Source organism: Orcinus orca, chromosome 1 (assembly GCF_937001465.1).
Source record: "Orcinus orca chromosome 1, mOrcOrc1.1, whole genome shotgun sequence".
Taxonomy (NCBI): domain Eukaryota; kingdom Metazoa; phylum Chordata; class Mammalia; order Artiodactyla; family Delphinidae; genus Orcinus; species Orcinus orca.
This window is the reverse complement of record NC_064559.1, coordinates 99653485-99670861: the sequence shown is the minus strand read 5'-3', so window position 1 is coordinate 99670861 and position 17377 is coordinate 99653485. Positions and strand designations below refer to the sequence as shown.

The 17377-nt window shown below is 49.7% G+C and overlaps 2 protein-coding genes across 5 annotated transcripts in view; one reads left to right on the top strand and one right to left on the bottom strand.

Moving 5' to 3' along the window:
- Window positions 1-6389: 6389 nt before the first annotated feature.
- RXFP4 (relaxin family peptide/INSL5 receptor 4) lies at window positions 6390-7495 on the top strand. The gene is given in 2 exon segments (XM_004286869.3): window positions 6390-6594; window positions 6597-7495. Coding segments are annotated over 2 exon segments (1104 nt in total).
- A 2988-nt stretch (window positions 7496-10483) lies between these two features.
- Window positions 10484-17377, bottom strand: part of ARHGEF2 (Rho/Rac guanine nucleotide exchange factor 2) — a 41980-nt gene continuing 35086 nt past the window's right edge. For all 4 annotated transcript variants that reach the window (XM_033414743.2, XM_033414744.2, XM_004284585.3 and 1 more), the window contains 9 exons: window positions 15968-16035; window positions 14783-14983; window positions 14285-14404; window positions 14088-14155; window positions 13911-13946; window positions 13655-13705; window positions 13006-13449; window positions 12572-12755; window positions 10484-11956 (listed from right to left, as the gene is read on the bottom strand). In XM_033414743.2, the coding sequence (XP_033270634.1) occupies window positions 11883-11956; window positions 12572-12755; window positions 13006-13449; window positions 13655-13705; window positions 13911-13946; window positions 14088-14155; window positions 14285-14404; window positions 14783-14983; window positions 15968-16035 (1246 nt within the window). In that variant the 3' untranslated portion in view covers window positions 10484-11882. The remainder of the gene's footprint in view (window positions 11957-12571; window positions 12756-13005; window positions 13450-13654; window positions 13706-13910; window positions 13947-14087; window positions 14156-14284; window positions 14405-14782; window positions 14984-15967; window positions 16036-17377) is intronic.

The following is a 17377-nucleotide window of genomic DNA, read 5'->3' as shown; positions in this document are numbered from 1 at the left end:
TCTTATTCTACTTAGATAAAATCTAAGCTTCTCTGCCTGGCCTAAGGTCCTCCATAACCTCATTATTGCCTCCCCCACCCATCTTTCCTGGTCTTTTCCTTGTTTCACACACTATTGTGCCAACCATGCTGAAACATTTGCATTTCCCCAGATTCTGCATGCAGTTGCATGCCCCCAAGTCTTTGATCATACTGTTCCCATCCCCTGAAATGCCCTTTCCCTGGACAAGCATCTACTGATATTTCAAGGCTTAGTACAAAACTCATCTCTGTGACTATCCCAGGTAAAGCTAAACACCTCTTCCTTTGTAGTACCTTGGAACTCTCTATTAAATCTTTAGTATAGTACCTTTCATGCTGTATTTACAAGTATTGTTTATGCTGCCTTTACTAAGAGTGAGCTCTTTGAGGGCAGGAGCTATGTCTTAATCACCTTTGTGTATCCCAGGGCTGCATGGTGCCTGTCACTTACCAGATGCCCAGGAAATGCATTTTGGATGAATGTATGAAAGATCAAGCTGATCGGGGACATGTAAAAAGATTTTCATGCATTGCCAAAGCCTCATTCTGAGGCTGGACACTGTAAGTTGTAGTCAGATACCAATGTTAGTATAGAGTATAGCAGGGTATCCCACCAAGAAATTGACTAGCAGTGTCCATTACTGAAGACTTAAACTCTGTTTGGTTTTAGAACAGTGGCCCCGGAAAGAGCCTCTGCTCATCCATGTGCATGGGCAGGCATCTGTCCCATTCCTTTCTCAGGAAGGTGAATACCTGACATCTGAAATGGAAACCTCCCTTTCATGTAGAGGGCCTTAGAAGACAGAAAGGCTAGCATGCTCAGAGCCACAGCCTGGGATGCCCAGTGTGGGACACTCTAGAGTGAACCTGGCCCAGAGCAAATGGAGTCAGAAATGAGGCTGTCCTGTTTCAGAGGAGCACACTGCTAGGATTGGAGGCTGGGACAGGCAGGACTTGGCTGCATTGTAGATGGACCTGGAATGTTGAACAGATGGAGGAGGAACAGATGCTTCAGTGAGGCAAACAGGAAGGGACAACCATGGCCTGGCAGCCATCGGGGCTCTTTCCTCCATGCTTGCTGTTGCACATAGCAGTAATCCATTCCTTTTAATTGTTGAGTACCATTCCATTGCATGAATATACCACAATTGATTCCTCCATTCACTTGTTGATAGAAAATTAGGTTATCCATCTGAGTTGTTTCCCATTTTAAGCTACTTCAAATAAAGCTGCTGTGAACACTGGTGTACAAGTCTTTATGCGAATGTGTACTTTCATTTCTTTGTGTAAATGCCTAGGAGTAGAAAGACTAGGACATATGGAGTTATGTTTAACTTTTTAAGAAAATGTCAAATTGTTTTACAAAGTGATCATATAATTTTATATTCCCATCAGCAATGTATGAAAGTTTTGGTACCCTACTTCCTCACCAACTCTTGGTATGGTCAGAGTTTTTTTTTTAGACATTCTAATAGGAATGTAGTATTATCTCACTGTGGTTGTACTTTGCATTTCCCTAGAGGCTAATGACGTTGAGCATCTTCTCATGTGCTTATTTGCTATCCGTATGTCTTCTTTGATGAACTATCTGTTCAAATCTTTTACCCCTTTTAAAAAATAAGGTTGTTTTCTTATTATTGAATTGTGAGAATTCCTTAGATATTCTAGATGCAGGTTTTTTTGTTGTTGTTCTTTGTTTGTTTTGGCTACACCAAGCAGCATGTGGGATCTTCCCCGAGGAGGATCGAACCCATGCCTCCTGCATTGGAAGCACGGAGTGTTAACCACCGGACCGCCAGGGAAGTCCAGATACAAGTTCTTTATAAGATGGAAAAGAGTATGAAAAAGAATACATACATATGTGTATATATGCGTATATACCCTGTGTGTGTGTGTGTGTGTGTGTGTGTGTGTGTGTGTGTGTGTGTGTGTGTATATGGTTGGCCAAAAAGTTCAGGGTTTTCCATTAAGATGTTATATATATCTGAATCACTTTGCTGTACACCAGAAACTAACACAACATTGTAAACCAACTATACTTCAATAAAAAATAAGCTAAAAAAAAAGTTCTTAATTTCAATGAAGCCCAATTATCAATTTCTTGCTGTTACAGATTGTGCTTTTGATGTTGTATCTAAGAAATTTTTGCCTAACCTAAGGTCATAAAAAATTTCTCCTTTGTTTTCCTTTATAAGTTTTGGAGTTTTAGGTTTTACATTTAGATCTATGATCCATTTTGAGTTAATTTTTGTGCATGGTGCGAGGCAGGGACTGAAGTTCTCTCATGCACGCTGTTTTTTTTTTAATGTGGGTGTTCAGTTGTTACAAAATCATTTGTTGAAAAGACTATGTGTTCTTTAGTAAATTGCCTTTGCACCTTTGTGGAAAATCAGTTGACTGTAAATATGTGGGCCTATTTCAAGACTCTCAATTCCACTGATTTATATGTCTATCCTTTTGCTATTATCACACTGTCTTGACTACCGTAGCTTTAAAGGCTTGGAATTGGATACATGAGTACTCCAACTTTATAGTCTTTTTACTGAATTGTTCTGGCTATTTTACAAAATCTTTTGGCTATTTGCACTTCCACATGGATTTTAGAATCAGCTTGTCAATTTCTTTTAAAAAGGCTGCTAGAATTTTGACTAGGATTGCATTGAATCTACAGACCCATTATGAGGGCAACTGACATCTTATTATTGAGTCTTCAAACTCATGAATACAGTATACCTCTGCATTTATTAAGATCTTCTAAATTTCTCTCAGCAGTGATTTGTAGTTTCCAGTGTACAAGTATTGGTACATCTCTTGTCAGATTTATCTCGAAGATTTTTTATTTTTGATGCTCTGGCAGCTTCATCTTCTTTTTTTTTTTTTTTTTTTTTGCGGTACGCGGGCCTCTCACTGTTGTGGCCTCTCCCGTTGTGGAGCACAGGCTCCGGACGCGCAGGCTCAGCGGCCATGGCTCACGGGCCCAGCCGCTCCGCGGCATGTGGGATCTTCCCGGACCGGGGCACGAACCCATGTCCCCTGCGTCGGCAGGCGGGCTCTCAACCACTGCGCCACCAGGGAAGCCCTGGCAGCTTCATCTTAATGTGGAAAATGGAAGAGATGGATCACTCTCACTGCCTTTGCAATTTTTCTGTAAATATAAAGCTCTTCCAAAATATAAAGTTGAGAGAGACAGAGATTGATTCAGAAGTTGCCCTTTAGCGCTGAAGCTGCCCATGTCCCTTACCAAGACTGGAGGATTTTCTCCAGTAGCCCTTGACAGACACGTGAAGTAGTAGAGGTGGTGGCTGATTGGGTTGATGTGAGGTTAGAGACCTGGATTAGGCGCAGGTCCCCTCCTCCTGCCACTTGTAGTCCTCCAAGCAGCTAGTCTCAGTCTCCACTGTCATAAATACAAATGCCAAGATCCCCTCTCTTTATGCTCTGTGGAGGGATAACTCAGTCTCTTCTGCCACTTCCCCCAATTCCTCTTTGCCTAGGCTTTGGAGCGCAGGACAGGGATGTGGGGCTGAAAAGACATGTGGACGAGGGAGGGGAGGATATTCAGGTGACTGAGGGGAAGGCCCAGATGTTGGAAGTCCCTTTTATGAAAGGGAGACACTGTAATCTACCACTACAGGTACTTGGATTCTGAGATAGAAAATGGGGCTGGAAAAGTACGGCTCTAGAGGGTAATATGAACGTGAGAGATGGCAAAAGCGTTTCTGTTGGGTCCAGTCCCTCCTCTTCCTCCAGCAGTTGTGGGGGAAGAGCATCGAAAGCAGAGTTGTCGCTATCCTTCTGTCCATATCCTGCCGCTCTTTCCTTTGGCGCTCCCCAAGGGCAGGGTCTGTCACTTCTGGCACTCGGAAGGGCAACAGGTTAGAGGTGGAAAGAAATGCCCAAAGGGTTTTGTGATGTACTGGAAAGAGCTAGATTCTAGGAGTCAGAAGACTTTTATCTCAAATCCTCACTCTGCCACTACTTCCCCTGTGGCCTTGGACAAGTCACTTTCACCCCCTACAAAATGAGAAACTGAACTAGAGGATCTGAAAAGCCCACCCATCTCAAAAAGCTTATTATATTTTATGAGGATAGGGACCATATTATGTTTTCGTCTCCCCAGCATCTAGCACAGTGCCTGGCACATAGTAAGTGTTCAAGAAATGCTGTGATTAGTGAATGAATGGATGAATCAAGGAACAAACTAACAAAATACTAAAATGAAGGGGCCCAAAGTGAAGTTCTTAAACTTGGTCAGTTGGCGGCACCACCTCTCTACATAACCACAAAGGAGTGTTGATAGTCTCAGACCAAGGGAAAGGATTTAGATTAGAAAAGAATAAAGGTAAAAAAAAAAATGATCAGAGGACCGGATATTTCAAATGGAAAGCAGAACCCTGAAATTCTGACCCAGCTTCTGTTTTCCAAGCCAAGAGACAATCGGTCCAGTGCATTAAAAGACATCGTGGCTGCCAGATGGACAAGGTGATGCAGGATGGGTGGAAGAGTAAACATGGCCCTGAGAGAGGGAGTGATTGGCACAAGTCACACAGGAGCAGTCCCTGAGGCCGGGAGGTAGCCCCTGGGGCTCACCTGAACTTGGGCTGGGCACTCCCCTTCGGCCACCCCCTTCACACCCATCCCTTGCTGAAGGACCCAAACATCCTGGCACCCAGTCTGAATCTCTTTCACCCCTGGGTCTCTCCTATAAGGTTCATCAAACCCATTGTTGATTATGCTGAAAGGGCCCCTCTCCTCCCCTAGCACTCAAGGGAACTGAACGTCAAACATCTTAGTTAGCTAGCAGAGGACAGGAAGGTGCTGAATATTTTGAAAAAGCCTCATTCTTTTATCTACACCCTGCCCCTCGCCCCACGTCTTCTATTTTCCCCCATCACTGCAAATTCTGCAAAGGATAGGGATACGGGCACAAAAGGGGAGGACCCAATGATGCACTTTTTCCATTTAGGGCTGAGATCATGGGGAGGCAGGATGAGGTGTGGTGAGGGTATATCTCAGAAACCACACCTCTGAAAGGGGGTTTGGGGGTTGCAGGAGAGAGTAGGGGGTACCACTGACTTCTGTCTCCACAGATTAGAGAAGGAAAGGGTGAAATGGCAGCGGGAGTGGTAGAGGTTACAGGACTTCTTAGCAAGAAGAGAACTGAGGGCATGCCCCAGGCCTGCTCAGGTCCTCGTAGGCTGTGTTCCCCAGTAGGGAGGGAACAGGAAGCTGTGACTTCCTCTCCCCTTTTCCTCCCTGCCCTTAGCCTCAAAGTCACTTGACGCTGCAATGAATTCCAACCTGTGTTTTAGTTGGCACTGTTCCCTGGGCATGGTGATAATAGCTGCTCGGTACCTTGCTCCCTTGTGCCACAAACACCCCCAACTTTTCCTTTGAAATAATAATCACTCGGGCTTCCCTGGTGGCACAGTGGTTGAGAGTCCGCCTGCCAATGCAGGGGACATGGGTTCGTGCCCCGGTCTGGGAAGATCCCACGTGCCGCGGAGCGGCTGGGCCCGTGAGCCATGGCCGCTGAGCCTGCGCACCCGGAGCCTGCGCATCCGGAGCCTGTGCTCCGCAACGGGAGAGGCCACAGCAGTGAGAGGCCCGCGTACCGCAAAAAAAAAAAAAAAATAATAATAATAATAATCACTCATGCAAATAGCAATGTATAAAGTGCTTTTTCATGTGTTATCTCATTTTACCACACCAATCCCGTAAAGCAGAGAGTTTTACCTGAAAAATTTAAGCTAGGAAACTGAGGCTCAGGCGAGTAAAGTAATTCACTCATAGTCACACAGCGAGTGAGGAGCAGATCTGGGACCCCAGAACTTCTGCTCTTTCTCTCTCAAATACCTATTCTGATTCCCTGCCTCCATGCTCCCTCCCAGGCCCCTTCCCCTTGGCTCCAAGGGAGCATTTTCTGCAGAGAAGGGGGCCCCTGAACACTGTTAGGATTAGAGGGGGCTCCAGTTTGGTTCCTGTCATCCCTGAGATGGGGTATCTGTGTCCCTCTCCCTGGATTGGAGGCTTGGGGCTGCCCTGCATAGTGGGATCATTCTCCCTCCCCCCATCCTCTTCTGCATAGAGCTCTACACAAACACAAACACATTTATCCCAACGTTCAGGTTCTCTCTCACCCTGCCCCACCCACCACCAAGACCAACAGAGAAGAGGCAGGTTGTCCCTCCACCACCCGCCCCCTGAGGTGTGGGCGTGGGCTGGGTCTCCAGGCAGCCAGAGGCCCCGAGAGAAGCAGAGAAGCGCTCAGATATACACCGTCCTGCTGAGTGCCTTAGGTGGCCCCTGCCAGTCTGGCAGGCACCCCTGGCCCCTCTGCCCAGCACCACCGACGTCTGATGCCCTGCGATGCCCACGCCCAACACCTCTGTGCCCCCGCCTGCTTTATGGGTCAACACCTCTGGAGGCAGTGTGCTGAGTGCTGATGAAGATATGATGCCTGTTGGATTCCTAGCCCTGAGGGTTGCCCTGGCCTATGGGCTCGTGGGGGACATCGGCTTGCTGGGAAATTTGGCCGGACTCTGGGTTCTGGGTAACTGCGCTCGGCGAGCCCCCTGCCCACCGACACTTTTGTCTTTAAACTAGCTTTGGCAGACCTGGGGCTGGCACTCACTCTCCCCTTCTAGGCAGCCGAGCCGGCACTGGACTTCCACTGGCCCTTCGGAGGTGCCCTCTGCAAAATGGTCCTGACAGCCACCGTCCTCAACATCTACACCAGCATCTTCTTCATCACGGTGCTGAGTGTTGCCCGATACTGGGTGGTGGCCATGGCTGCAGGACCCGGCACCCACCTCTCGCTCTTCTGGGCCCGTGTGGCCACCCTGGCCGTGTGGGTGGCAGCTGCCCTGGTGACGGTGCCCACGGCTGTCTTTGGGGCCAAGGGCGAGGTGACTGGCATGCGTCTGTGCCTGCTGCGCTTCCCCAGCAGGTATCGGCTAGGGGCCTACCAGCTGCAGAGGGTGGTCCTGGCTTTTATGGTGCCACTGGGCATCATCACCAACAGCTACCTGCTGTTCCTGGCCTTCCTGCGGCGGCGGCAACGGCAGGACAGCAGAGTCGTGGCCCTCTCCGTCCACATCCTTCTGGCCTCCTTCTTCCTCTGCTAGTTCCCCAACCACGTGGTCCCTCTTTGGGGTGTCCTGTTGAAGTCTGACCTGGTGCCCTGGGACAGCACTTTCTACACTATCCATACCTATGTCTTCCGTATCACCACCTGCCTGGCACACAGCAACAGCTGTCTCAACCCCATGCTGTACTGCTTCCTAAGGCGGGAGCCCCGGTAGGCCCTGGCAGACACCTTCAGGGATCTGTGAGCAAGGCTGTGGCCCCAGGGGCGGGGCTGGGTAGAACAGGTGGCCCTAAAGGAGGTGGGCAGGCGGTGGATGGAGAGCACCCCTTGGGAGGGTGGCCCTTCTACCAGGCTTACCAACCTGGACAAAGGGACACCTGGGTGAAGGGGGCAAGGTAAACCCCCTCCTCTTTGCGGGGATCCACGCATCCTAGGGAGAGAGAGGTTGGCCCTTCTGCCACGATGCAAGGCCCTCAGGGAAAGTCTGATCTTTGATCCCCAGCTCTGGCTATGGGGGAACAGGGAGGCTGGGACCCAGGTCAGGGCTGGGTATGACCAAGTGGAAGTCTCTACATGGAGATGGGAATGATGAGTATCTGAGAATAAACCTCTGGAGCATACACAAAGTGTCTGCACCTTTCATCTCAGTTCCACCTCCAGGTCAAGGTGGCCAAAAGGATTCTTTGCCCCATTTCTGCCTTCTGTGAGAATTCCCGGGAAAATTTCCCTAAGGGTTCTAGACTAATTGGGTCATAGGTCAATGCTTATCTCCCTCTATCCCCTCCACCCTCCCTCCCTCACCTCAAATGGGGTGTACCCTTGTCCTTCTCTGGTGCAACAAAGGGCAAATATGCCCTTCTCTGGCCACCTCTACCTTCTTACCATCTCATTAGTGTCTACAGAAACTTGCTGCCCACAGACACCTCAGCAACAAAAGCTGTGGTTCTCCCTGCTGTGTGTGGGGTCTTGCTGGATCCCTAGCTCCAGCCAAGCCCGGGGTGCAAACCCGTTTCTGGCTGGGCGTACCCGTGTGTCTCTCCCTAAATCAGGATTTGGAGGGAGAAGTGAGGATAAGGACAAGCCAAGGGTGTGTGTGGGGCACAGGGAGGCAAGAGATGCGGGAGGGGGTTGGGAGAAGAGGAGGCTGAATGTGCAGCCGGAGGAGTGCGAACCACAGAATATGGTGCTACTCTTCCTCCTCCCCCAAGGGCTTAGCTCAGAGCATCAACTCAGGTGTCAGAACACCTGGATTCACATCCTAGGTCTGACACTAACCAGCTGAGGGACCTCGGTAAGTTACTTTACTTCTCTGTACCTGTTTTCTCAATTTAAAATGGGCTGTTAAGGATGTAACAGTGCCTGAAATAGAGTTTTACGTATTATTCTTACACCCCATGTAAAATGGAGACAGAAGAAAAAAGGAAGAAATAAGGGGGCAACTGAGAGACAGGGACAAGGAGCCATAAAGGTCTTGTCTGGAATTTTTACATGCTCTGGAGTGAAAGTTTTACATAAGGAACTGAATGAGGGGTTGGCCCCTCAGGCCCCTCTTGAAGCTGTGCACTCCAGGGCAGCGGGGTTCCCCTTTGCTTTCTGTATCCATAGACACCCAGCAATGATAAATGCTAGCCATCAGAAGGGACTTTCCAGGGGGGAGCCCCTGGGAAGGAGGGAGGTGGCAGAGGGAAAATGGGGTGGAGCTCCCACTGCCATTGCCCCAGCCCAAGGTCTGACTTGTCTTGAACCCAGCTGGGCACGGTGCCTCCTGAGTGGGTGGAGCCCCCTCTGGAGGGGGCACCGCCTGCACCAGCTCCATCCAGTTGCTGAACAGGAGAGGCTCGAAAGAGCCGCCTAATTCACACCATATTAAGCAATGCTAAAGAGATTTAATTAGCCTCTTGATGTTTAATTTCCTTTCTTTGATAATGTTTAAACGGTTCCAAAATCCACATCTATTCCCAGCCAATTCAGGATGGAAAATCCTCCACCACTCAAGTGCCCCGCTTCCCACCCCCTGCAGCTCCTCTGATGGCCCTGCTGGGGCTCGGGATATTGGCTCCTCTGGGAGCATCGCTGCTTTATGGGATCCGGAGGTAAATATTGACAAAGTTTAAACAGATCCAAGTCAGAGGTGAATGAATGCATGCAGACCCACCCTTTGGGATGGGAGAGGGAGGGGAGGGTGCAATGGAAAGGAGGCATTGCTGTGGCAAGAAGCTGGGCCCTGGCTCCCTGGAGCTCAAGCCACAGAGCTGTGAAACTGCCAACAGGGTAGACAGAGAGTAAGACTGAGTTTCCAAAAATGGGAATAGAGAGGGGACAACGGACAGAATGGGAAAGACGTGAGAGAGGGACTAATCTCAGAGGAACTACCATGTCAGAGACATGTGTGTCTTGTTTTGGGATCAAGGATGAGGAGGGGGTTTCAGTCCAGGGGCGGCAGGAGGGACAGAGCAGCTCTCCTGTGAGCTGTGGGCTTCTCGGAACCCACGCTCTGGGCTCTGCGTCCCCAGGTTTCCGTTACCCTCTTGACCTGCATCCTTCACTGGATCTGTAAGAACGCTGGAGGCACCTGCATTCCCTTTCCTGGTGGTCTTTGGATGCTAACATCCCCCTGCTCTGCCTTTACAGCTTTGGGTCCCAGCTGCTTCCCGCTGACGTGGCAGACAGCTGCTGAGCCATGGGCCATCGTGTTGGAAACTTTGGAGCTCTGGTGTTTTTCAGCAGAGTAGCCGAGGAGGGGAAGTGGAGGACTGCAGCTAGGCGGGCTGGCCCTTTCCTGGCTCCTCTGCACCCAGGTTTCCCTGTCTATGAAATGAAAACAATTCCTACCTCACAGATTCCATTATGGATGAGAAGGCACCTTGTCAAGGCCAGATGCTGATGGATGAGAATGACAGGAGTGGAGGGTGCTGGCTGCTCCCCCAAGCCTGCCCCCCACCCCAGGTGATTTCAGTTCCTCTTTCTAGCTGAGGTCATGAGCCCCATCCTTCCCATCTTACCCCATGGGCTCCAACAGAGGTCTGTGCACTGTGCCAGCATTTATACAACTCTAGACTCTCTCACCCCTCCCCCTACAGCCCCAGAGCAGGGTATTAACCAGAAACAGGAAGCAAAAAATTAACCAAAAACAAGAACTGAAACCTACTTAATCTCTCACTGCCTCTCAAAATGGCAAAGAGCAAATGAGCAGCTCTTATGAGGGAAACCTTCTTAAAAAGGTTAAACCAGGGCTCTGGCACTGTGAAGAACAAGGGCAGAGTGAGGGCTGAACCTGAACATGAATGACTCTGGGGAGAGGCTAACAGGAGCTGTGATGAAAGGGAGGGAAGGGGGCAAGAGGCTGATGCAATTCCTGAGCATGGCATGCAAATGAGATGAAAACAAGTTTTTTAATGTTGGAACCTCTAACAGCCACTGGAACCTAAGTGTCCCTTCATTATTATCCTTGTATTTGTGAGCGTCAAAGATGACAGCAAAAAAAAGGTTGGCAGCAGTTTCTTTTGTTAGCGCCCCCTGTCTTCAGGGAGGCAGTCACCCTTCCTGGGAGAGGAAGAGGCTCCTTTTGGAGGAACACACGTCATTGCCTGGCTCTCCCCCTCACCAGCACCCTCAGAACTGGCAGACATTAACAGACAGTACTTCCTGGGGTTCCAGGACTTTAATTTTCCCTGTTTTATCTTTTTTTTCCCTTTCTTTTTTTTTTTTTTCCTTTCCTTTTTTTTTTTTTTTAACAATCAAATTTGCAGAAAACTGGCTGGGGCTGGCAGGCACTGGGCGGGGGGAGGTCCATTGAAAAATCCCCCAAATTCACGCAGAGGTTTCAGGTCATGGTTGCTGAGGTGGGGGATGAGGTCAGGGTTTGTAGAGATTTCCCAACTCACCCAAGAACTGTTTGGCCAAATGGCTGGGGAAGAGGTCAAAATGGGTCCCCCAGTACTATAGATGAGTGGAGAAGTCATTGTTCCCCCCATCCCTCAAGTTCTTCCGAGATGTAGAGATAGAAGGCTGCGATTTCTAATTGCCTACAATCTTCTCTTAAAAATATAAAACACGTGCAGTTGGCTTTGGTACAAAAAAGAAAACAACAACAACAAAGAAACATTCTGGTCCCTGTGAGTTTTTCCCCTCACCCCCCAACCCCCCTTTACGGCCACCTCAACCTGTATTCCATCAACTCTAGGAAGCCAGGTTATCTCCCTGGGGTTTCCATAGAAGACAGATAGAAGGGAGGACAGCAGTAAGAGGTTGAGGGGAAGGGGAGAGGGACATGGCCCTGACCACAGCCCTTCCTGAAGGGGCAGTAGGGTCTTATGGCTGCAGCCTCTCCTCAAAGATGGGTGTTGCTCAGGAGGGGTGCTAGAACCCAGCAGCTGCATGGTTGAGCCTGAATAAACCCCAGTAGTGTTAAAGGACAAGGCCCCCTGATCCCTATGGCTTGGTTCCCATGTCCCTGGTCCTCTAAATCTCCCCTCTCCCTCCATAACTAATAAACAATAAATAAATAAATTTTCCTAAAGTAGAGGGAAAAAGGCATGAAAAATTGGCATCTGCAGTGTAGCTTCTGGATGCCACCAGGGGGCACTGTGGCCTAATACCCCCAGCTTCCTAAATGGCGCCCCCCGCCCCCCGTGTCCAAGGATCCCAAGAGCTGGCAAGGACAATCAGCAGTTCTTTCAAATGTTCCCTCGTCATTGGCAGATTGGAGTCCCCAGGTTTGCCTCCCTCAGTAATGTTCTTCAGGGGGACATGGGGTGGGGGGAGGGGCCCCCTTAGCTCTCTGAAGCTACAGGCTCCCCGTCACGGCTCTCAGTCTCTTCCGGGATGTCCTGCATTCGGGTGAAGTCTGAAGGAGGACGGGGCAAAGTTAGTGAGTGAACAGATGCTCCCGTGATCTACTGAACCGCTACACTGACGCCTCCCCGTCTGTGGGCTGAGGAGCTCAGAGAGCTGTGAGGGAGGGCAGAGGTCTGTAATCCTTGGGTGAGGGGAAAACCTCTGTCAACAAAGTAAGGTATCCACACCTAGGTACTTGTTAAGTATATGGAGACACAATTTGATTAATAAAATACAAAATATGTCAAGATTAGTATTACATGAAGTCACAGTAGCTTCGGGTTATTTTGTATTTCCTGAACCAACTATAAGAACTTGGAGGTCTTTGAAATTTTTTTACTTTGGAAATCTATTTCTGCTTGAAAAGGTTGGGAATCATGGACTTACTGGAGCAGAGACCCCTACATTCTTTGCTTCCTAGAGTCCAACTTCCTGTCTACCAGGAGGCAAAACAGGAAGCGCTCTGTGCCCCTCCCAAGAGTTACTGTAGACCTCAGTGGTTGGTTAGGGACCATCCTAAATGTTCCCGTGCTTTAGGATGCAGGCTCCTTTTGGAAACCACAGCCCAAGGGTCTGTACCCAGGTTACATCCCATTTCCATTCCATGTCTCCACCAGGATCTCACCTCGTGGACTATGGGGCGGAGACAGACGGCTGCTACCTTCCTCCTCGCTGCCGGTGTCGGGGTCACTGCTATCTTGCAGCCGCTCATCGGGGCTGCCCAGCTCCTGCCTCTCTCGATCCTCAAAGGGTCGATGGACGGAGCGAATAGTCACAGGCAAATCTAGGCGGTCGTGGCCTCGGCTGGGCTGTGGACAGCAGGCCAGAAAAGCAGGAGGCCACGGAATGAGCAGTGTGAAGACTCAACTCTCAGCACCTCTACCACTGACTGATTTCTTTCCGCACCCATTGCAACTGTTCAGTCCTCCCATCAGTATCCTATATCCTTCAAGTCTGATGCCTGATGTCATTTGGCCTCAAATCTCCAATTCCTTTCTGGTTCTCTCATGGACCCTGATGTCCACCCTGATGTCAGTTCACTACTTCAAGCTTCCTTACCTGTGGGGGGGTGAAACTCAAGTACAGGGCATCGCCTGCAGGGAGGCTACGCCGCCTCGGATCCAGAGGCCGCCGGGCCCAGGGGGCCTCAGCCGGGAGTGGTTCTGTGTGGCCCAAGGCGGCCAGCTGCCTGCGAGCCTCTTCGGCCTCCCGCTCCAGCAGGGCGCGGGCCTGCTCGCTCTCTCGGAGCCGGGCTTCCAGGCTGCCAGCCTCCGTCGCCCGCTCTTCGCCGAGGCGTCGGCAGCGCCGTAGCTCCTCTTGCAGCAGCGTGTGTTGCCGCTGCAGCAATGCCAGTTCCGTAGCCTGCTTTTCAGGAGCCACAGGGGCAGCCCCGGCTCTGCCAGCCTCCCCATCCCGGGAGTTGGCTCGGGTCAGCTTCTCCCGCCGCTCGGGGCCCTCAGGGAACCGGGCTTCCATCAAAGTGTCCTGCTGGGCCACAGCCGCCTGCGGGTGGAATGGAGACAGAGGGGTGTATCAGGACCCTGTTTCTTCTACCCCTCACCCTCACTCCCCAGGGCCCAGGTCATGATTCCTGGAGAGCTCGAACCGGGAAGGCTTAGGAAGGCCTGTTAGTATGATTCTGTCCCACCTAAATGGGTAGCTTGGGTCTGGCTCCTCCCCTTCCCACCCTAGCCCTTGCCCCACTGACCTGTAGGCCATGTAGAAGTCCATAGAGATTGACCAATCGCTGCAACGCTTCCTGAGGACAGAGGAGAGAGTAGGAATAGAGTCCAAGCTTCAGGATGGGAGAACTGCCCAGAAGTTGAATAAGTGTGGGCGTGGGACAATAAGACTGCAGGTACTTTGAGGTGTACACGCCCCCTCCCAACTCCAAACTGGGCTCTAAATTCTCAGATGAGAGTACCCCTCCTTCAGTCTCCTATATCATCACATTCCCATCTCACCTCCTGGGGAGATCTCAGCTGATTTCCATTTCGATCCTGCAGAAACGGGCAAGGATGGGGAATCAGCAGACACACAAGTCCCTGGTGCCTGTCCCTGATAGCTCTGAGTCAAGGATCTATAGGGCAGCTGTCCCTTTCCCTCCCTCTAGCCAAGTCCTGACACCTCCTGAAACCCACCTTCTGGCTGGAGTCTGAGTCAGCTCTGCAGAGCTCAATGGAGCCATTGAAGGTTCTGGCCTCACCATCTGTTGAGAAGGGGAAAAGGATGGGCCGAACCACTTCGCCAGCACCCCGATACTACTTGGTCCCTGGTACCACCCCATTCTCTTTAACCCCTCCCACGTGCTACCTTGGTCCCCTGCCCTGGCACTCACTGGCAGTGACTCCTGGACTCGTGTTACCACCGCTGTCCGGTTCCATGGACAGGGTTGGTTCCCGGGGTGTCAAGAGCAGCTCCACTCCAGGCCCCACCAGCAGGTCTTTCAGGCCCTCCACTGCGGGGAAAGAAGAGGTGAGGACAGGAGCAACAGAGAATCCTGCGGGGGATGGGAGGGGATGCCATTCACTCAGTACACGGAACATGCGGGCATCTAGAGGAATGCCCCCTGCACATGTAGTGGGGTCTCACTGCCACCACCACATACAAGGCAAAGGTCATTAAAGGTCCCAAGGGGCAGCACAAGTACGTGCAGGATGAGAGGTGTCAAACAGCAGCAAGGACCATCTTCCCCCACAAACAACAGGCACTCAGGGGAGTTATGGCCTATGGGGCTGACATCCCCCTTGTCTGTGTGTGTCCAGGTCTAGCCACGGGTCCATATTTTATGATGGTGAGTGGATGAGTCTGGACTCTTCCCTAGGAGCCCCCTCACCCTCTCGGATGGCATCCTGCAGCAGCCGCTCGCCACGAGGGGACTCGAGGGACTCAGAGCGGAAAAGCCCCCTGGGCAGGGTGGGCAGCGGCATCCCGCTGCCGCCATCCTCTTCCACCTGGAAGTGGGTCATCTCAGCAAACAGCCCAACCTTCTCCTGCAGCAGCTCCACCAGTGCCCGGTCTTTCTGCTGCAGCTCCACTGTGGATGAGAAACAGGTGAGCACCCGGAAGAGCCAGTAGTGTAGGGGCAGCTCCAGGGGTCAGGGGCCAGGCCTGGGCAGAGTGGCAGGACTTAATTTTGGTTTTTTGGCATATATGAAAAAGAAAATAACTTTTTTTGGGGAAAAGTAACACATGTACTTTCGTTTTAAAAACAAAAGTAAAACAATGTGTGGCAGGGACTGCAGGCTGTCCACCAGTTCCCATTCTCCCCACCTTCCTTTAATAAGAGAAGGTATGCAAGTTTCATCTGGGCACACAGCTGCCCAGTTACACTCGACTTCCCAGCCTGGCTTGCAGCTAGGCATTGCCACGTGACTAAATTCTGGCCAACAGATGTGACAGTCTTCCAGATCTGCCCTTAAAAAAAATCGGTATAAACTCTCCTTGTTCTTTACCCACTCCTTGCTAGCTGGGATGCAGATGTGATAGCAGGAGCTGGAGTAGTGATGGAGACACAGACATAGAGGACCTAGAGATGGGGAATCTTCACGTTGAAGAGGGCAGAACTGCACAACTACCCTGCACTTCCCACTTCTGGACTGTTATGTGGAGAGAAATAACCTACCTTGTGTAACCGACTGATTTTTGTTAATCTTTTTGTATAGCAGTTAGATCATACCCCAACTAATATAAGGCCTTATAGTAAAAAAGTAAGTTACAATCTTAACTCTGTTATTCCTACTTTCCCTGCCCAGAGGAAGCCACAGTAATAGTATCTTATCTTCCTAGAGATATTGCACACACATATACAAAATACGTATGACCTGTATCTATCCCCAATATTTTCACGCCAGTGGTAGCATATACTTTACAGTGTTTTCAACCTTGCTCTTTTCGCTTAACAATATATTTTGGTTATGGATCTACATCAGCCCTCATAGAGCCATCTCACTTTTTAGACAGTATTCCACTGTGTGGATACGTCATAAATTATTTAAACAAACCCTGTGGGTGGACTTACTCTTGATACGCCGCAGGTAAGCCTCATCCTCTGTCTCAATCAGGGGGAAGTCCTCCCTGGATGGGCATCTGGAGAGATAACAGGTTGGGTGGGGTTTGGGGAAGGAAGTCAGGTTACACACCAGGAATCTGCCTACCCTCCTTCCCAAATGTGCTCTATTTCTCCCTGGTAAGCCTCATCAGCTCCACGCCCTGGCTTCATCCACTCTTGACCCTCTCCTTTTCCTGGCACTGATCATCTGCATCTACTGGTCTGTACCTCTCCAAAGGTCACCTGGAGAAGTAGCATAGTGCAGAGGGACAGCTACAGTTTTTGGCATCAAGCACCCTGGGCTCAAATCCTGGCTCCACAATTTACCAGGTGGTAACCTCTTTATTTCCTCATGTGAGAAATGGGGATAATATCTTCCTCACAGGTTTTCCGTGAGGATTAAAGGAAATAATGTACCACTGCTTTGAACACGGCAGAAGCTCAATAAATCAATTATAATGAATAATATTATTTTTGCAACTACAAATACTAATATTATTAATAAAAAGGGCACTATAGATCTATGGCCAATGGGACAGGTACTTTGCCTTGTTTTCCTAGAATTGGTAATTTCATACTTTGCACACATTTCTGAAAAATTTGTTCAAAGTCTTAACTGCAGAAGTAAAAAAAAAAAAAAAGGTTTACATAATATAAAGTAGAGAAGAATCCATTCTCTAAAAGCTAAAAAAAAACTCATAGGACTTCCCTAGTGGCACAGTGGTTAAGAATTCGCCTGCCAATGCAGGGGACATGGGTTTGAGCCCTGGTCCGGGAAGATCCCACATGCCGCAGAGCAACTAAATCCGTGCGTCACAACTACTGAGCCTGCGCTCTAGAGCCCGCGAGCCACAACTACTGAGCCCGTGCACTGCAACTACTGAAGCCCGTGTGCCTAGAATCTGAGCTCTGCAACAAGAGAAGCTACTGCGATGAGAAGCCTGTGCACCGCAACGAAGAGCAGCCCCTACTCGCTGCAACTAGAGAAAGCCTGCACGCAGCAACAAAGACCTAAACCAGCCAAAAATAAATAAATTAAAAAAATATTAAATTACTAAAAAAAAAAACATAAACATCTTAACTGAATTTATTCTTCAGGCATAATCTTTGAGAATCCATTTTCAACATTTAATATGCACTTTACTTTTTTTCATCACAACAGACACACAGTTGACTGCCTCAAATCTAATGTGTGTCCAACAGAAGCCAAAGATCTGCTGCTTTAGCACATGAAATGATTTCCTTCTTGCCTCTGTTGTATGGAGTTTGAGTTTTGCTCCTCTTACCACTAGTATCAATGCTTTCAGTACCCTCTTTTTCATTTATTTTTAGAAAATAAAGGTAAAAGACAGTACAATCCAAATGATGGCCCACTGCCTA